The sequence below is a fragment of the Oncorhynchus keta genome, unplaced genomic scaffold (assembly GCF_023373465.1).
Source record: "Oncorhynchus keta strain PuntledgeMale-10-30-2019 unplaced genomic scaffold, Oket_V2 Un_scaffold_8670_pilon_pilon, whole genome shotgun sequence".
In the NCBI taxonomy this organism is placed as follows: Eukaryota; Metazoa; Chordata; class Actinopteri; order Salmoniformes; family Salmonidae; genus Oncorhynchus; species Oncorhynchus keta.
The window spans coordinates 286565-307500 of record NW_026291010.1 but is presented as its reverse complement, the minus strand read 5'-3'; the positions used below and the strand labels follow the sequence as shown (position 1 = coordinate 307500).

Sequence of the window (20936 nt, the reverse complement as noted above, 5' to 3'; positions counted from 1 at the left end):
ATCCAGGAGGGCTACAGCGTTCTGGATTAGTTGCAGGGGTTTGATGAAACAAGCGGGGAGCCCTGACAACAGCGAGTTGCAGCGAGTTGCAGTAGTCCAGAGATGACAAATTCCTGGATTAGGACCTGCACCTCTTCCTGTGTGAGGTAGGGTCTCTTCCTGTGTGAGGTAGGGTCGTACTCTACGGATGTTCCTCTTCCTGTGTGAGGTAGGGTCGTACTCTACAGATGTTCCTCTTCCTGTGTGAGGGAGGGTCGTACTCTACAGATGTTCCTCTTCCTGTGTGAGGTAGGGTCACTTCCTGTGTGAGGTAGGGTCACTTCCTGTGTAAGGTAGGGTCACTTCCTGTGTGACGTAGGGTTGTACTCTACGGATGTTCCTCTTCCTGTGTGAGGGAGGGTCGTACTCTACGGATGTTCCTCTTCCTGTGTGAGGTAGGGTCGTACTCTACAACACCTTGAATCATCAGATCCTCCTCTCCACCCTCTCAGGGCTGGGTGTCTCAGGCTCTGTCAGATCCTCCTCTCCATCCTCTCAGGGCTGGGAGTCTCAGGCTCTATCAGATCCTCCTCTCCACCCTCTCAGGGCTGGGTGTCTCAGGCTCTATCAGATCCTCCTCTTCCTGTGTCAGGGCTGGGTGTAGTGTCTCTACGTGTTCTCTCTTCCTGAGGTAGGGTCAGGCTCTATCAGATCCTCCTCTCCACTCTCTCCTGGGCTGGGTGTCTCAGGCTCTATCAGATCCTCCTCTCCACCCTCTCAGGGCTGGGTGTCTCAGGCTCTATCAGATCCTCCTCTCCATGTTCCCTCTCAGGGCTGGGAGTCTCAGGCTCTATCAGATCCTCCTCTCCACCCTCTCAGTGCTGGGTGTCTCAGGCTCTATCAGATCCTCCTCTCCACCCTCTCAGGGCTGGGAGTCTCAGGGGCTCTATCAGATCCACCTCTCCACCCTCTCAGGGCTGGGTGTCTCAGGCTCTATCAGATCCTCCTCTCCCACCCTCTCAGGGCTGGGAGTCTCAGGCTCTATCAGATCTTCCTCTCCACCCTCTCAGGGCTGGGTCTCAGTCTCAGGCTCTATCAGATCCTCCTCTCCACCCTCTCAGGGCTGGGAGTCTCAGGCTCTATCAGATCCACCTCTCCACCCTCTCAGGGCTGGGTGGCTCAGGCTCTATCAGATCCTCCTCTCCACCCTCTCAGGGCTGGGTGTCTCAGGCTCTATCAGATCCTCCTCTCCACCCTCTCAGGGCTGGGCGTCTCAGGCTCTATCAGATCCTCCTCTCCACCCTCTCAGGGCTGGGCGTCTCAGGCTCTATCAGATCCTCCTCTCCACCCTCTCAGGGCTGGGTGTCTCAGGCTCTATCAGATCCTCCTCTCCACCCTCTCAGGGCTGGGTGTCTCAGGCTCTATCAGATCCTCCTCTCCACCCTCTCAGGGCTGGGTGTCTCAGGCTCTATCAGATCCTCCTCTCCACCCTCTCAGGGCTGGGCGTCTCAGGCTCTATCAGATCCTCCTCTCCACCCTCTCAGGGCTGGGTGTCTCAGGCTCTATCAGATCCTCCTCTCCACCCTCTCAGGGCTGGGTGTCTCAGGCTCTATCAGATCCTCCTCTCCACCCTCTCAGGGCTGGGTGTCTCAGGCTCTATCAGATCCTCCTCTCCACCCTCTCAGGGCTGGGTGTCTCAGGCTCTATCAGATCCTCCTCTCCACCCTCTCAGGGCTGGGTGGCTCAGGCTCTATCAGATCCTCCTCTCCACCCTCTCAGGGCTGGGTGTCTCAGGCTCTATCAGATCCTCCTCTCCATCCTCTCAGGGCTGGGTGTCTCAGACTCTATCAGATCCTCCTCTCCATCCTCTCAGGGCTGGGTGTCTCAGGCTCTATCAGATCCTCCTCTCCACCCTCTCAGGGCTGGGTGTCTCAGACTCTATCAGATCCTCCTCTCCACCCTCTCAGGGCTGGGTGTCTCAGGCTCTATCAGATCCTCCTCTCCACCCTCTCAGGGCTGGGTGTCTCAGGCTCTATCAGATCCTCCTCTCCACCCTCTCAGGGCTGGGAGTCTCAGTCTCTATCAGATCCTCCTCTCCACCCTCTCAGGGCTGGGTGTCTCAGTCTCTATCAGATCCTCCTCTCCACCCTCTCAGGGCTGGGTGTCTCAGGCTCTATCAGATCCTCCTCTCCACCCTCTCAGGGCTGGGTGTCTCAGTCTCTATCAGGGTCTCCTCTCCACCCTCTCAGGGCTGTGTGTCTCAGGCTCCATCAGATCCTCCTCTCCACCCTCTCAGGGCTGGGTGTCTCAGTCTCTATCAGATCCTCCTCTCCACCCTCTCAGGGCTGGGTGTCTCAGGCTCTATCAGATCCTCCTCTCCACCCTCTCAGGGCTGGGTGTCTCAGGCTCTATCAGATCCTCCTCTCCACCCTCTCAGGGCTGGGAGTCTCAGGCTCTATCAGATCCTCCTCTCCACCCTCTCAGTGCTGGGTGTCTCAGGCTCTATCAGATCCTCCTCTCCATCCTCTCAGGGCTGGGTGTCTCAGACTCTATCAGATCCTCCTCTCCACCCTCTCAGGGCTGGGTGTCTCAGGCTCTATCAGATCCTCCTCTCCACCCTCTCAGGGCTGGGTGTCTCAGACTCTATCAGATCCTCCTCTCCACCCTCTCAGGGCTGGGAGTCTCAGACTCTATCAGATCCTCCTCTCCATCCTCTCAGGGCTGGGAGTCTCAGACTCTATCAGATCCTCCTCTCCACCCTCTCAGGGCTGGGTGTCTCAGACTCTATCAGATCCTCCTCTCCACCCTCTCAGGGCTGGGAGTCTCAGACTCTATCAGATCCTCCTCTCCATCCTCTCAGGGCTGGGAGTCTCAGACTCTATCAGATCCTCCTCTCCACCCTCTCAGGGCTGGGTGTCTCAGTCTCTATCAGATCCTCCTCTCCACCCTCTCAGGGCTGGGTGTCTCAGACTCTATTAGATCCTCCTCTCCACCCTCTCATGGCTGAGCGTCTCAGGCTCTATCAGATCCTCCTCTCCACCCTCTCAGGGCTGGGTGTCTCAGACTCTATCAGATCCTCCTATCCACCCTCTCAGGGCTGGGAGTCTCAGACTCTATCAGATCCTCCTCTCCATCCTCTCAGGGCTGGGAGTCTCAGACTCTATCAGATCCTCCTCTCCACCCTCTCAGGGCTGGGTGTCTCAGACTATCAGATCCTCCTCTCCACCCTCTCAGGGCTGGGTGTCTCAGGCTCTATCAGATCCTCCTCTCCACCCTCTCAGGGCTGGGTGTCTCAGGCTCTATCAGATCCTCCTCTCCACCCTCTCAGGGCTGGGCGTCTCAGGCTCTATCAGATCCTCCTCTCCACCCTCTCAGGGCTGGACGTCTCAGTCTCTATCAGATCCTCCTCTCCACACTCTCAGGGCTGGGAGTCTCAGACTCTATCAGATCCTCCTCTCCACCCTCTCAGGGCTGGGTGTCTCAGACTCTATCAGATCCTCCTCTCCACCCTCTCAGGGCTGGGTGTCTCAGGCTCTATCAGATCCTCCTCTCCACCCTCTCAGGGCTGGGTGTCTCAGGCTCTATCAGATCCTCCTCTCCACCCTCTCAGGGCTGGGTGTCTCAGGCTCTATCAGATCCTCCTCTCCACCCTCTCAGGGCTGGGTGGCTCAGGCTCTATCAGATCCTCCTCTCCACCCTCTCAGGGCTGGGTGTCTCAGGCTCTATCAGATCCTCCTCTCCATCCTCTCAGGGCTGGGTGTCTCAGACTCTATCAGATCCTCCTCTCCATCCTCTCAGGGCTGGGTGTCTCAGGCTCTATCAGATCCTCCTCTCCACCCTCTCAGGGCTGGGTGTCTCAGACTCTATCAGATCCTCCTCTCCACCCTCTCAGGGCTGGGTGTCTCAGGCTCTATCAGATCCTCCTCTCCACCCTCTCAGGGCTGGGTGTCTCAGGCTCTATCAGATCCTCCTCTCCACCCTCTCAGGGCTGGGAGTCTCAGTCTCTATCAGATCCTCCTCTCCACCCTCTCAGGGCTGGGTGTCTCAGTCTCTATCAGATCCTCCTCTCCACCCTCTCAGGGCTGGGTGTCTCAGGCTCTATCAGATCCTCCTCTCCACCCTCTCAGGGCTGGGTGTCTCAGTCTCTATCAGATCCTCCTCTCCACCCTCTCAGGGCTGGGTGTCTCAGGCTCCATCAGATCCTCCTCTCCACCCTCTCAGGGCTGGGTGTCTCAGTCTCTATCAGATCCTCCTCTCCACCCTCTCAGGGCTGGGTGTCTCAGGCTCTATCAGATCCTCCTCTCCACCCTCTCAGGGCTGGGTGTCTCAGGCTCTATCAGATCCTCCTCTCCACCCTCTCAGGGCTGGGAGTCTCAGGCTCTATCAGATCCTCCTCTCCACCCTCTCAGTGCTGGGTGTCTCAGGCTCTATCAGATCCTCCTCTCCACCCTCTCAGGGCTGGGTGTCTCAGACTCTATCAGATCCTCCTCTCCACCCTCTCAGGGCTGGGTGTCTCAGGCTCTATCAGATCCTCCTCTCCACCCTCTCAGGGCTGGGTGTCTCAGACTCTATCAGATCCTCCTCTCCACCCTCTCAGGGCTGGGAGTCTCAGACTCTATCAGATCCTCCTCTCCATCCTCTCAGGGCTGGGAGTCTCAGACTCTATCAGATCCTCCTCTCCACCCTCTCAGGGCTGGGTGTCTCAGACTCTATCAGATCCTCCTCTCCACCCTCTCAGGGCTGGGAGTCTCAGACTCTATCAGATCCTCCTCTCCATCCTCTCAGGGCTGGGAGTCTCAGACTCTATCAGATCCTCCTCTCCACCCTCTCAGGGCTGGGTGTCTCAGTCTCTATCAGATCCTCCTCTCCACCCTCTCAGGGCTGGGTGTCTCAGACTCTATTAGATCCTCCTCTCCACCCTCTCATGGCTGAGCGTCTCAGGCTCTATCAGATCCTCCTCTCCACCCTCTCAGGGCTGGGTGTCTCAGACTCTATCAGATCCTCCTCTCCAACCTCTCAGGGCTGGGTGTCTCAGGCTCTATCAGATCCTCCTCTCCACCCTCTCAGGGCTGGGTGTCTCAGACTCTATCAGATCCTCCTCTCCACCCTCTCAGGGCTGGGTATCTCAGGCTCTATCAGATCCTCCTCTCCACCCTCTCAGGGCTGGGTGTCTCAGACTCTATCAGATCCTCCTCTCCACCCTCTCAGGGCTGGGAGTCTCAGACTCTATCAGATCCTCCTCTCCATCCTCTCAGGGCTGGGAGTCTCAGACTCTATCAGATCCTCCTCTCCACCCTCTCAGGGCTGGGTGTCTCAGACTCTATCAGATCCTCCTCTCCACCCTCTCAGGGCTGGGTGTCTCAGGCTCTATCAGATCCTCCTCTCCACCCTCTCAGGGCTGGGTGTCTCAGGCTCTATCAGATCCTCCTCTCCACCCTCTCAGGGCTGGGCGTCTCAGGCTCTATCAGATCCTCCTCTCCACCCTCTCAGGGCTGGACGTCTCAGTCTCTATCAGATCCTCCTCTCCACACTCTCAGGGCTGGGAGTCTCAGACTCTATCAGATCCTCCTCTCCATCCTCTCAGGGCTGGGAGTCTCAGACTCTATCAGATCCTCCTCTCCACCCTCTCAGGGCTGGGTGTCTCAGACTCTATCAGATCCTCCTCTCCACCCTCTCAGGGCTGGGTGTCTCAGGCTCTATCAGATCCTCCTCTCCACCCTCTCAGGGCTGGGTGTCTCAGACTCTATCAGATCCTCCTCTCCACCCTCTCAGGGCTGGGTGTCTCAGACTCTATCAGATCCTCCTCTCCACCCTCTCAGGGCTGGGTGTCTCAGGCTCTATCAGATCCTCCTCTCCACTCTCTCAGGGCTGGGTGTCTCAGGCTCTATCAGATCCTCCTCTCCACCCTCTCAGGGCTGGGTGTCTCAGGCTCTATCAGATCCTCCTCTCCACCCTCTCAGGGCTGGGTGTCTCAGGCTCTATCAGATCCTCCTCTCCACCCTCTCAGGGCTGGGCGTCTCAGACTCTATCAGATCCTCCTCTCCACCCTCTCAGGGCTGGACGTCTCAGGCTCTATCAGATCCTCCTCTCCACCCTCTCAGGGCTGGGTGTCTCAGGCTCTATCAGATCCTCCTCTCCACCCTCTCAGGGCTGGGCGTCTCAGACTCTATCAGATCCTCCTCTCCACCCTCTCAGGGCTGGACGTCTCAGGCTCTATCAGATCCTCCTCTCCACCCTCTCAGGGCTGGGTGTCTCAGGCTCTATCAGATCCTCCTCTCCACCCTCTCAGGGCTGGGTGTCTCAGGCTCTATCAGATCCTCCTCTCCACCCTCTCAGGGCTGGGAGTCTCAGGCTCTATCAGATCCTCCTCTCCACCCTCTCAGGGCTGGGTGTCTCAGGCTCTATCAGATCCTCCTCTCCACCCTCTCAGGACTGGGTGGCTCAGGCTCTATCAGATCCTCCTCTCCACCCTCTCAGGGCTGGGTGTCTCAGACTCTATCAGATCCTCCTCTCCATCCTCTCAGGGCTGGGTCTCAGGCTCTATCAGATCCTCCTCTCCACCCTCTCAGGGCTGGGTGTCTCAGGCTCTATCAGATCCTCCTCTCCACCCTCTCAGGGCTGGGTGTCTCAGGCTCTATCAGATCCTCCTCTCCACCCTCTCAGGGCTGGGCGTCTCAGGCTCTATCAGATCCTCCTCTCCACCCTCTCAGGGCTGGGTGTCTCAGGCTCTATCAGATCCTCCTCTCCACCCTCTCAGGGCTGGGCGTCTCAGGCTCTATCAGATCCTCCTCTCCACCCTCTCAGGGCTGGGTGTCTCAGGCTCTATCAGATCCTCCTCTCCACCCTCTCAGGGCTGGGTGTCTCAGGCTCTATCAGATCCTCCTCTCCATCCTCTCAGGGCTGGGTGTCTCAGTCTCTATCAGATCCTCCTCTCCACTCTCTCAGGGCTGGGTGTCTCAGTCTCTATCAGATCCTCCTCTCCACACTCTCAGGGCTGGGTGTCTCAGACTCTATCAGATCCTCCTCTCCACACTCTCAGGGCTGGGTGTCTCAGGCTCTATCATCTCCACACTCTCAGGGCTGGGTGTCTCAGTCTCTATCAGATCCTCCTCTCCACTCTCTCAGGGCTGGGTGTCTCAGTCTCTATCAGATCCTCCTCTCCACACTCTCAGGGCTGGGTGTCTCAGACTCTATCAGATCCTCCTCTCCACCCTCTCAGGGCTGGGTGTCTCAGACTCTATCAGATCCTCCTCTCCACCCTCTCAGGGCTGGGTGTCTCAGGCTCTATCAGATCCTCCTCTCCACCCTCTCAGGGCTGGGCGTCTCAGACTCTATCAGATCCTCCTCTCCACCCTCTCAGGGCTGGGTGTCTCAGGCTCTATCAGATCCTCCTCTCCACCCTCTCAGGGCTGGGTGTCTCAGGCTCTATCAGATCCTCCTCTCCACCCTCTCAGGGCTGGGTGGCTCAGGCTCTATCAGATCCTCCTCTCCACCCTCTCAGGGCTGTGTGGCTCAGGCTCCATCAGATCCTCCTCTCCACCCTCACGGGGCTGGGTGTCTCAGGCTCTATCAGATCCTCCTCTCCACCCTCTCAGGGCTGGGTGTCTCAGGCTCTATCAGATCCTCCTCTCCACCCTCTCAGGGCTGGGTGGCTCAGGCTCCATCAGATCCTCCTCTCCACCCTCTCAGGGCTGGGTCTCAGACTCTATCAGATCCTCCTCTCCACCCTCTCAGGGCTGAGTGTCTCAGGCTCTATCAGATCCTCCTCTCCACCCTCTCAGGGCTGGGTGGCTCAGGCTCCATCAGATCCTCCTCTCCACCCTCTCAGGGCTGGGTCTCAGACTCTATCAGATCCTCCTCTCCACCCTCTCAGGGCTGGGTGTCTCAGGCTCTATCAGATCCTCCTCTCCACCCTCTCAGGCTCTATCAGATCCTCCTCTCCACCCTCTCAGTGCTGGGCGTCTCAGACTCTATCAGATCCTCCTCTCCACCCTCTCAGGGATGGGCACAGTGTTGCCCTCCCAGAGTACAAAGAACCTTGGTGTGACCCTGGACAACACCCTGTTCTCTGCAAACATCAAAGCAGTGACTCACTCCTGCAGGTTCAGGCTCTACAACATCCGTAGAGTACGACCCTACCTCACACAGGAAGCGGCGCAGGTCCTAATCCAGGCACTCGTCATCTCCCGTCTGGACTACTGCAACTCGCTGTTGTCAGGGCTCCCCGCTTGTGCCATCAAACCCCTGCAACTAATCCAGAACGCTGCAGCCCTCCTGGTTTTCAACCTTCCCAAGTTCTCCAACGTCACCCCGCTCTTCCGCACACCAAGAGGAACTTTCCCTCCCTACCTTCAGGCTATGCTCAAACCCAACACCCCACTCAGTTCTGCCACCTCTGGTCTCTTGGCCCCCTACGGGAGGGCAGGTCCTGCTCGGCCCAGTCCAAACTCTTCTCGGTTCTCGCACCCCTGCAGTTAGGACATCAGAGTCCCTGCCCATCTTCTGAAAGCATCTTAATTAATCCCTCACCTCGACCTCACCTTAACCCCCCCCGGTATGTTCTGGACTGGGAGACTGTGAAGAGAGCTCTGGTGGCTTGTCTTGTGGGGTATGCGTGGGTGTCTAAGCTGTGTGCTAGTAGTTTAAACAGACCTCTGGTGGCATGTCTTGTGGGGTATGCATGGGTGTCTGAGCTGTGTGCTAGTAGTTTAAACAGACCTCTGGTGGCTTGTCTTGTGGGGTATGCATGGGTGTCTAAGCTGTGTGCTAGTAGTTTAAACAGACCTCTGGTGGCTTGTCTTGTGGGGTATGTATGGGTGTCTGAGCTGTGTGCCAGTAGTTTAAACAGACCTCTGGTGGCTTGTCTTGTGGGGTATGTATGGGTGTCTGAGCTGTGTGCCAGTAGTTTAAACAGACCTCTGGTGGCTTGTCTTGTGGGGTATGAATGGGTGTCTGAGCTGTGTGCCAGTAGTTTAAACAGACCTCTGGTGGCTTGTCTTGTGGGGTATGAATGGGTGTCTGAGCTGTGTGCCAGTAGTTTAAACAGACCCCTGGTGACATGTCTTGTGGGGTATGTATGGGTGTCTGAGCTGTGTGCTAGTAGTTTAAACAGACCTCTGGTGACATGTCTTGTGGGGTATGAATGGGTGTCTGAGCTGTGTGCCAGTAGTTTAAACAGACCTCTGGTGGCATGTCTTGTGGGGTATATATGGGTGTCTGAGCTGTATGCTAGTAGTTTAAACAGACAGCTTGATGCATTCAACATGTCAATACTTCTCACAATACAAGTAGTGATGAAATCAATCTCTGATAAGGTGAGAAGTTGCAGTCTAACAAGATGCTCCCACAATCTCTGATAAGGTGAGAAGTTGCAGTCTAACAAGATGCTCCCACAATCTCTGATAAGGTGAGAAGTTGCAGTCTAACAAGATGCTCCCACAATCTCTGATAAGGTGAGAAGTTGCAGTCTAACAAGATGCTCCCACAATCTTTCTATTATACATTTTTCTCAGCCAATCATCAGTCAATTGTTTTAAGTGTCACACATGTTGAATATCCTTCCCTGTAACTGTGCTGAAAATCTATTAATTTGATTAAAAAATATATATATATATATTTACTAATTGTTGGTAACAGTGATTAGTCTGCTGTTTTAGTTCAATGTTTGTGTTTTTGCATCAAGGGTGCTTTGCTATTCTTGGGAATGACTTTTGATTCCCTCCAAATAGGAGTGGCAATATAGTCTGCTATCTTCCAAGCTGTCAGACCCCAGTGGCATGTCATTTCTGATAGACCTCTTCCACACTCACTTTACAATGGTTGTCTTTCATAATCCGGTCAGTTATGCATGGATGTGTTGGTTCAGAATTAGTTGTTGGCATTTTGTGCCTAAATTTGCTTGTCTTGCCAATGAAAAAAAATCATTTTGTGCCTAAATTTGCTTGTCTTGCCAATGAAAAAAATCATTTTGTGCCTAAATTTGCTTGTCTTGCCAATGAAAAAAATCATTTTGTGCCTAAATTTGCTTGTCTTGCCAATGAAAAAAATCATTTTGTGCCTAAATTTGCTTGTCTTGCCAATGAAAAAAATCATTTTGTGCCTAAATTTGCTTGTCTTGCCAATGAAAAAAATCATTTTGTGCCTAAATTTGCTTGTCTTGCCAATGAAAAAAATCATTTTGTGCCTAAATTTGCTTGTCTTGCCAATGAAAAAATCATTTTGTGCCTAAATTTGCTTGTTTTGCCAATGAAAAAAATCATTTTGTGCCTAAATTTGCTTGTCTTGCCAATGAAAAAATCATTTTGTGACTAAATTTGCTTGTCTTGCCAATGAAAAAATCATTTTGTGCCTAAATTTGCTTGTCTTGTCAATGAAAAAATCATTTTGTGCCTAAATTTGCTTGTTTTGCCAATGAAAAAATCATTTTGTGCCTAAATTTGCTTGTCTTGCCAATGAAAAAAATCATTTTGTGCCTAAATTTGCTTGTCTTGCCAATGAAAAAATCATTTTGTGACTAAATTTGCTTGTCTTGCCAATGAAAAAAATCATTTTGTGCCTAAATTTGCTTGTCTTGCCAATGAAAAAATCATTTTGTGACTAAATTTGCTTGTCTTGCCAATGAAAAAATCATTTTGTGCCTAAATTTGCTTGTCTTGCCAATGAAAAAATAATTTTGTGCCTAAATTTGCTTGTCTTGCCAATGAAAAAAATCATTTTGTGCCTAAATTTGCTTGTCTTGTCAATGAAAAAATCATTTTGTGCCTAAATTTGCTTGTCTTGCCAATGAAAAAAATCATTTTGTGCCTAAATTTGCTTGTCTTGCCAATGAAAAAAATCATTTTGTGACTAAATTTGCTTGTCTTGCCAATGAAAAAAATCATTTTGTGACTAAATTTGCTTGTCTTGCCAATGAAAAAAATCATTTTGTGACTAAATTTGCTTGTCTTGTCAATGAAAAAATCATTTTGTGACTAAATTTGCTTGATGATTTCTCAATTTGCAGTATGCATGACGATCAGCTGTGTAGAGCCTTATTTGCCATTCCTTTTGCCTCATCCCTCTCAAACGTGTTTCACTTCCTCTTTAATCCAAGGGGATTTTAAAAAATAAAATCACGGTCATTTTCTTAACGGGTTTATGCTTATTAGTAACTTCAAGAAGCAATTTCCTAAATGTGTCAAGTATGGTGTCTGGTTGCTCCTCATTACAGACCAGGAAATATTCTTTACAGGAATCACTACAACACCTTTTATACGCTTGCTGTTTGGGTTTTTAGGCTGGGTTTCTGTATAAGCACTTTGGGACATCTGCTTATGTAAAAAGGGCTTTATAAAAAAAAAACAATGTATTTGATACATTTAGGCCCAGCCTTTAGAACTTTGGTTTTCTAGATATGATCTGATATTATAATCACTGCATCCTATGGATCTGGATACAGCTTGACTTGCCTGACTCATGCCTCTCCCTTGAGGTGAATGAGCTAGCCAAGGTTACCCCAGCTTCAGGCCTATTACCTACGGATGTTGCTGTTCCAGCCCGCTCCCAATTCTAGTGACCCGCTGGTACCAACCGCACCACTGGTTTTACACTCTGCAGCCGACAGCTGGGGTGGGAGAAACCTTTATTAAAAAACCACTCAGCGAGATGTCTAGCTCGGGGGTAGGGCGACCCATAGTTCATCAGGCTCTAGAGTATACTGTTTCCCCTCGGCAACGGTTATCATTAAATAAATATTAGTTTGACACCTACGGGGACGCATCACCCACCCTTCATCTGTGGACGCATCACCCACCCTTCATCTGTGGATGCATCACCCACCCTTCATCTGTGGACGCATCACCCACCCTTCATCTGTGGACGCATCACCCACCCTTCATCTGTGGACGCATCACCCACCCTTCATCTGTGGATGCATCACCCACCCTTCATCTGTGGATGCATCACCCACCCTTCATCTGTGGATGCATCACCCACCCTTCATCTGTGGATGCATCACCCACCCTTCATCTGTGGATGCATCACCCACCCTTCATCTGTGGATGCATCACCCACCCTTCATCTGTGGATGCATCACCCACCCTTCATCTGTGGATGCATCACCCACCCTTCATCTGTGGATGCATCACCCACCCTTCATCTGTGGATGCATCACCCACCCTTCATCTGTGGACGCATCACCCACCCTTCATCTGTGGACGCATCACCCACCCTTCATCTGTGGATGCATCACCCACCCTTCATCTGTGGATGCATCACCCACCCTTCATCTGGACGCATCACCCACCCTTCATCTGTGGATGCATCACCCACCCTTCATCTGTGGATGCATCACCCACCCTTCATCTGTGGACGCATCACCCACCCTTCATCTGTGGATGCATCACCCACCCTTCATCTGTGGATGCATCACCCACCCTTCATCTGTGGACGCATCACCCACCCTTCATCTGGACGCATCACCCACCCTTCATCTGTGGACGCATCACCCACCCTTCATCTGTGGATGCATCACCCACCCTTCATCTGTGGACGCATCACCCACCCTTCATCTGTGGATGCATCACCCACCCTTCATCTGTGGACCTGGAGTTACTCAACGTAATGGGACCTAGTGTCCTACAAAAACAAGAAGGTATCGTTACCGTGTCAGCCTTAGCGTAACATCCTAAAACATTTCTACGTTTCCCATTGGTAGAAAGACAGAGGAACCCTCGAGTTCAGTCAGCCTGACTGGTTAGGGTCAACAAGATTGTTCTGGGAGAAATCCACTTTCTTTTTGTTATTCAAGCAAAAGCCCTTTACACTTTACTGTCTCTTCTAGAGGAAATGTGTTCCTCCTAAAGAAGAATACGAAAGATATGTCCCTCTGTGGGTAAAGAGCCTCTGTGGGTAAAGAGCTTCTGATGTCTTAGAAGATGAAGATGAAGATGAAGATGTAACAGACTTCAACACCAATGTTCTAAAAGTTGAATGAAAAAAACAACAGCAGCCGAAACCGCAAAAATAATAACCAAAAGCTCCTCTAAGCAAAATGACCATTCTAACCGTTAAACAATTACTTAGATACTGTCAATGAATCAATCAATCAAATGTATTTATAAAGGCCTTCTTACATCAGCAGATGTCACACAATGCTGTATAGAAACCCAGACTAAAACCCCAAACTGCAAGCAATGCAGGTGTAGGAGCACGGTGGCTAGGAAAAACTCCCTAGAAAGGCCAAATCCTAGGAAGAAACCTAGAGAGGAACCAGGCTCTGAGGGGTGTGGCCAGTCTTCTTCTGGCTGTGCCGGGTGGAGATTATAACAGAACATGGCCAAGATGTTCAAATGTTCATAGATGACCAGCAGGGTCAAATAATAATAATCACAGTGGTTGTAGAGGATGAAACAGGACAGCACCTCAAGAGTAAATGTCAGTTGGCTTTTCATAGTCGATCATTCAGAGTTAGACAGCAGGTGTGGTAGAGAGAGAGTTGAAAATAGCAGGTCTGGGACAGGTAGCACGCCCGGTGAAGAGGTCAGGGTTCCATAGCCGCAGGCAGAACAGTTGAAACTGGAGCAGCAGCACGACCAGGTGGACTGGGGACAACAAGGAGTCATCATGCCAGGTAGTCCTAAGACTTGGTCCCAGGGCTCAGGTCCTCCGGGAGAGAGAGGGAGAGAATTCGAGTGAGCATACTTCATTTCACACAAGACACCGGATAAGACAGGAGAAATACTCCAGACATAACAAACTGACCCTAGACCCCTGTCATATTCCCCTACACAACTCCTCCCTCAAAACCGGTTACATCTGGTCCATACTGGACACCCCCTCCCCAAACCCCCAGTCCTTGTTGCTCATGTCCAGAAGGACGTCAAAGAAGGAGGTTGGTAGAAGTTCATGTTTAATCACACTTCTCTCGGCCTCCGTTCTGGTAATTCCCCCGGCTCCACCTTTGACTCTGCTGATGCTGGTGTCGAAGGCGAAGGTCCTGTTTTACTTTCACAACGACTTCCTGCCTTTATGGCTTCCTGCTCCCTCTGATCCAGAATCAGCTGTATAGACCTCCGAATACACAGCAGGTGTAGTAGACCTTACAGTGAAATGCTGAATACAACAGGTGTAGTAGACCTTACAGTGAAATGCTGAATACAACAGGTGTAGTAGACCTTACAGTGAAATGCTGAATACAACAGGTGTAGTAGACCTTACAGTGAAATGCTGAATACATGCCAGGTGTCCTAGACTTTCCAGTGAAATGCTGAATACAACAGGTGTAGTAGACCTTACAGTGAATACTGCAATACACAAGACACCGGTGTAGTAGACCTTACAGTGAAATGCTGAATACAAACAGGTGTAGTAGACCTCACAGTGAAATCCTGAATACAACAGGTGTAGTAGACCCCTCCCCAAACAGTGAAATGCTGAATACAACAGGTGTAGTAGACCTTACAGTGAAATGCTGAATACAACAGGTGTAGTAGACCTGTGAAATGCTGAATACAACAGGTGTAGTAGACCTCACAGTGAAATGCTGAATACAACAGGTGCCTTACAGTGAAATGCTGAATACCAGAATCAGCTGTATGTAGACCTTACAGTGAAATGCTGAATACAACAGGTGTAGACTTACAGTGAAATGCTTACTTTCAAGCCCTTAAACAACAATGCAGTTAAATGAAAATACCTATAAAAAAGGGTGAGCGATAAGAATAACAACTTATTGAAGATTTATTAAATAACAATAGTGGGGAGAAATACAGGGGAGGGTGGGGGGGGTTCAATGCAAATAGTCTGGGTAGCCGTTTGATTAGCTGTTCAGGAGTCTTATGGCTTGGGGGTAGAAGCTGTTCTGGAGCCTCTTGGACTTGCCGTGCGGTAGCAGAGAGAGCAGTCTATGACTAGGGTGGCTGGTGTAATTGACCATTTTTAGGGCCTTCCTCTGACATCGCCTGGTATAGAGATCCTGGATGGCAGGAAGCTTGGCCCCGGTGATGTACTGGGCTGTACACACTACCCTCTGTAGTGCCTTGCGGTCGGAGTCCGAGCAATTGCCATACCAGGCGGTGATGCAACCTGCCAGGGTACTCTCGATGTTGCAGCTGTAGACCCTTTTGAGGAGCTGAGGACCAATGCCAAATCTTTTCAGTCTCCTGAGGGGGAATAGGTTTTGTCGTGCCCTCTTCACGACTGTCTTGGTGTGCTCAGCAGGAGTGAGGGTTACATCCAAACCTCGGGTCACCACATTCTTTAGGGGCAGATTACTTTAGCATTAGTAAAGATGTGATCAATACGTGGATGATGTCGTTATTATGTTGTTTGTAACTACCCTGGTAGGTTGACTGACAACCTGAACCAGGTTGCAGGAACTGGCTACAGTTGGAAGATTTTTCGTTGAGTGGGCAGCTTGACGAAAGCCAGTCAATATTTAAATCACCCAGAAAATATACATCTCTGTTGATATCACAAACATTATCAAGCATTTCACACATATTTTCCAGATACTGACTGTTAGCACTAGCTAGCTGTCTTTTGTGATATGTGGTTGTGTTGACTTGTATTTCCGTCAGCTTCAACTTAGTGTCTAATTGTAGTGATTTTTTTTCTTTGTTGTGCTAGTCCATAATGTGTGTCTCCCTCCTTCCTAGGAGAGAAGCCGTATATCTGTGAGATCTGTGGGAAGAGTTTCACCAGTCGTCCCAACATGAAGCGTCACCGCCGGACCCATACGGGGGAGAAGCCGTACCCTTGCGAGGTGTGTGGTCAGAGGTTCCGTTTCTCCAACATGCTCAAAGCGCACAAGGAGAAGTGCATCCGGGTCAGCAACCCCATGGTAACTGACAACAACGACTCGCTGGGCATCGACCCCCCCTCCCCAACTGTTTCTGCGGACCCTGCTGCGATTGGTCAGGTGGTTTTAGGGGCGGTGCTCCCGGGGGCAATGCACCACCATGCCACGCCCCTCTCCCTCCCCCTGATCCACTCCCTGGGGGGGCTGCCCCACACCCCCGCCCCCCACCTCCCCATTTTCCACCCTTCTTCTCTGGCAGGATGGGCTCCAACATCTAGCTAACGCACTCCGCTCTGCTAACAGACCAGACCGCTAGCATCCATCTACTCTACAACGCTCTGCTAACAGACCGCTAGCATCCATCTACTCCACAACGCTCTGCTAACAGACCGCTAGCATCCATCTACTCCACAACGCTCTGCTAACAGACCGCTAGCATCCATCTACTCCACAACGCTCTGCTAACAGACTGCTAGCATCCATCTACTCCACAACGCTCTGCTAACAGACTGCTAGTATCCATCTACTCCCCAACGCTCTGCTAACAAACTGCTAGCATCCATCTACTCCACAACACTCTGCTAACAGACCAGACTGCTAGCATCCATCTACTCTACAACACTCTGCTAACAGACTGCTAGCATCCATCTACTCTACAACACTCTGCTAACAGATGGCTAGCATCCATCTACTCCACAATGCTCTGCTAACAGATGGCTAGCATCCATCTACTCTACAACACTCTGCTAACAGACTGCTAGCATTCCTCTACTCTACAACACTCTGCTAACAGACCAGACTGCTAGCATCCATCTACTCTACAACACTCTGCTAACAGACTGCTAGCATTCCTCTACTCTACAACACTCTGCTAACAGACCAGACTGCTAGCATCCATCTACTCTACAACACTCTGCTAACAGACTGCTAGCATTCATCTACTCTACAACACTCTGCTAACAGACCAGACTGCTAGCATCCATCTACTCCACAACGCTCTGCTTTGCTTACAGACTGCTAGCATCCAGTCAGCCAACCCCCCCGCCCCCCCTCCCCAGACCCCCTGAAGTACTCAGACTATCTATGAGAGGAGGGGGATTTACAGGAGCAGAGCGAGACATGGATGGGAGGAGGATTCCTTCATATAACCACATCTCAGTCTGAAGACCAAGGCATCTTAACTCGGCTCTGGTCTCTGTGTGGACTCTGCAGTCTGAAGAACAAGGCATCTTAACTCGGCTCTGGTCTCTGTGTGGACTCTGCAGTCTGAAGACCAAGGCATCTTAACTTGGCTCTGGTCTCTGTGTGGACTCTGCAGTCTGAAGACCAAGGCATCTTAACTCGGCTCTGGTCTCTGTGTGGACTCTGCAGTCTGAAGACCAAGGCATCTTAACTTGGCTCTGGTCTCTGTGTGGACTCTGCAGTCTGAAGACCAAGGCATCTTAACTCGGCTCTGGTCTCTGTGTGGACTCTGCAGTCTGAAGACCAAGGCATCTTAACTTGGCTCTGGTCTCTGTGTGGATTCTGCAGTCCGAAGACCAAGGCATCTTAACTCGGCTCTGGTCTCTGATTCTGCAGTCTGAAGAGGTGAAGGATCATACAGAGGCTTCTTGTAACATAAACAGTATAAATGCATACACCTACCATGTGGAAATGTTTTTAATGTGTGGGATAGTTCACCTCTGCCCTGGCCGTTGAGAGTTCAGAGGGACTTGTAAAATGACAACATACATTACATCTGTCGTTTCATTGTTTTCATTCTGCTTACCACAAAGCCACACCTTTTAATAAGACCATGCTTGTAGCACAATGTAACATTGGTCAGATTAACACCTCCTCCGACAAACTAGTTACTGGTGAGATTAATGACCCCTTCTCATATTAACTAGCTATTTACTGGGTTGATTCTGGGGCCTAAACTCCTCCCATAGTTGGTCTGTGTGGAAGGAGTTCTCTACATAAGGTTATATGTGGAATGATTTCTGTCTGACAGAAGGTTCTAGGTGTTCTGTGTGGAATTAGTTCTCTACAAAAGGTTCTAGGTGTTCTGTGTACAGTGAGTTCACTCTGAAAGTTTACCTCTCTGTCCTAACAGAGGTATATGGTGCCAGACGTCTCCTGCAGAGCCCTGTCTCTCTCTTCTCCTGATCCTCATCCTCCTCTCCCCTCTCTCTTTCCCTCCTCTTCAGACGTCTCCCGCAGAGCCCTGTCTCTCTCCTGTCCTCACCAGACGTTGCCTACAGAGCCCTCTCTCCTCCCTTATCATCCTCCTCTCCCCTCTCTCTTTCCCTCCTCTTCAGACGTCTCCAGCAGTGCCCTGTCTCTCTCCTGTCCTCACCAGACGTTGCCTACAGAGCCCTCTCTCCTCCCTTCTCATCCTCCTCTCCCCTCTCTCTTTCCCTCCTCTTCAGACATCTCCAGCAGTGCCCTGTCTCTCCTCTCCTCACCCTCTATCCTCCTCTCCCTGTTCTCTCAGTGAGTCCATTCCTCACAGTGAGTGGACTCTATTAGCCAATCAGAACAGACCAACAGGACAGAACCATCATTCTCTTAGCCACCTGAAGATGATGAAGCAAACTGTTCTTCTGATCTGTCTGTTAAAACACGTATCTGGCATCGCAATAACCAACTCCCGTGAGCTCACATGCTTAGTGAGATTATTATAAAGCCTCTAAAATCAAACCTGCATCTTATTTTGAACCTTAGTGTTATTTAAGATGTACTCTTTTTGTGTGTTAAATGTTCAAATTGTGACAGTTTGTGTAATTTGTGTGTGGCAACATTATGCCATTATATAAGGTGTTTTAGAAGGTTATGACTAGACAGTCACGTTGGAAAGGTTATGACTAGACAGTCACGTTGGAAAGGTTATGACTAGACAGTCACGTTGGAAAGGTTATGACTAGACAGTCACGTTGGAAAGGTTATGACTAGACAGTCACGTTGGAAAGGTTATGACTAGACAGTCACGTTGGAAAGGTTATGACTAGACAGTCACGTTGGAAAGGTTATGACTAGACAGTCACGTTGGAAAGGTTATGACTAGACAGTCACGTTGGAAAGGTTATGACTAGACAGTCAATTTTGCAGTGCACAGGAGAATGCAGTTAAGTGAGTGTGTGTGTGTGTGTGTGTGTAACTACCCGAGACGGATGAGTAGAGGTTGTGTAAAACAGTCAATCTGACCCTGAATAGATGAACAATCAGCCAATCAGCTTGAGATTCCCAAAGCAGGAAGTGAAGTGGAGAGACATTTATCTGCTGATGTTTAGAAACCACTGTACAGAGCTTGGATTGTAGCCTATTCCTGCTCTTTTCAAGTAGTGTAAAGTACTGAAGTAAAAATACTTTAAAGTACTAGTACTACTTAAGTAGTTTTTGGGGTATCTGTACTTTACTATTTATATTTTTTACAACTTTTACTTTTACTTCACTATGTTCCTAAAGAAAATTAATGTACTTTCTACTCCATATATTTTGCCTGACACCCAAAAGTAGTCATTACATTTTGAATGCTTAGCAGGACAGAAAATGGTCCAATTCACACACAAGAGAACGTCCCTGGTCGTCCCTACTGCCTCTGGTCTGGAGGACTCACTAAACAGAGAACGTCCCTGGTCGTCCCTACTGCCTCTGGTCTGGAGGACTCACTAAACACACATGTTGGTGTTGCCCCTGGCAACCATCTTTTCTTTTTTTTTACATGAAATTTGTGCCGTCTGGCTTTGCTTAATATAAGGAATATTTTATTATTCGTAATTTTACGTTTGATACTTCAGTATTTTTAAAAATAAATGCTTTTAGACTTTTACTCAAGTAGTATTTTACTGGGTGACTTTCACTTTTACTTGAGTAATTTTCTATTAAGGTATCTTTACTTTTACTCAAGTATGACAATTGGATACTTTTTACTCCACTGATGACATCACAGACACAAGCCCGAAATCTATCAAATCTCACATTAAAATGCTGTCAAGAAAAAACAATCTTATCTGCTCAATGGTCTACGATCTGAGGAACAGTTTAGATATATTGGAGAAAGGTGAATTATTCCTTATGAAGAAGACACAGTGTAATTGGTTCCACTAGTTTACTCAACTTTTCGGTCAAAGTTTTACATGAGCGTAAACATTTTAGTTGGCCCAAACTTAGCTCCAACATCAGAAAACGTGTTTGCTCACATTGTCTCATATGTTCATTCAACTATAAATCTGACCTAATAAACGGCTGTGGAACCAGTTACTTAATGATATTTAGTTGGAACAACTCCTTGTTTATTTATTGCAATGTTTATTAGTATATTAGATAGAACTCTGGAGAATTTGTATACCTTTAATCTATTGCGCTAATCCCAAGCTAGCTCTGGAAACTTAGTTTAAAAGCAATCATAGCAAACATATTGTCTCCCCAAAATGTGCAATCTTTGGCTTCACAGTGGCAAAATGTGTAGAATAGCAGGAAATTAGCTTTAAAACTGCACATTTTTCTCTTTGCACCATGGAAACGTGTAGAATAGCAGGAAATTAGCTTTAAAACAGAAATGTTTATCTCAGTCTCATGACACAATGTACATTTTTTTTTATCTGTGCCCCATGGCAAAATGTTCTGAAATGTAGAAAGTTAGCAGTAGTCTGGCTCTGGAAGAGCAGGAGAAGAGAAGGAGATGTACAATCATATATAATCATCTCCAGTAGCTATTATATTATCCATGGGTCTATCTCTATAGTAGATTCTGTTATATTATCTATGAGTTTCCCCAGATCAATAGACAATAGTAGCTATTATATTATCCATGGGTCTATCTCTATAGTAGATTCTGTTATATTATCTATGAGTCTATCTCTATAGTAGATTCTGTTATATTATCTATGAGTCTATCTCTATAGTAGATTCTGTTATATTATCTATGAGTCTATCTCTATAGTAGATTCTGTTATATTATCTATGAGTCTATCTCTATAGTAGATTCTGTTATATTATCTATGAGTCTATCTCTATAGTAGATTCTGTTATACTATCTATGGGTCTATCTCTATAGTAGATTATGTTATACTATCTATGGGTCTATCTCTATCGTATATTGTGTTATATTATCTATGGGTCTATCTGTATAGATAGTTGATGGAAATGAGATGCCATGGAACTGAATGTGATGTAGGTGGGTATTGGGTTAATTAGG

The 20936-nt window shown here is 49.3% G+C and overlaps 1 protein-coding gene across 1 annotated transcript in view; it reads left to right on the top strand.

The window, feature by feature from the left end:
• Positions 1-20442, top strand: part of zbtb47b (zinc finger and BTB domain containing 47b) — a 111437-nt gene extending 90995 nt beyond the window's left edge. Inside the window, 2 exon segments of the mRNA XM_052517594.1 lie at positions 15615-15974; positions 15977-20442. Of these exon segments, the coding sequence (XP_052373554.1) occupies positions 15615-15974; positions 15977-16035 (419 nt within the window). The 3' untranslated portion in view covers positions 16036-20442.
• The last annotated feature ends 494 nt before the right edge of the window (positions 20443-20936 follow it).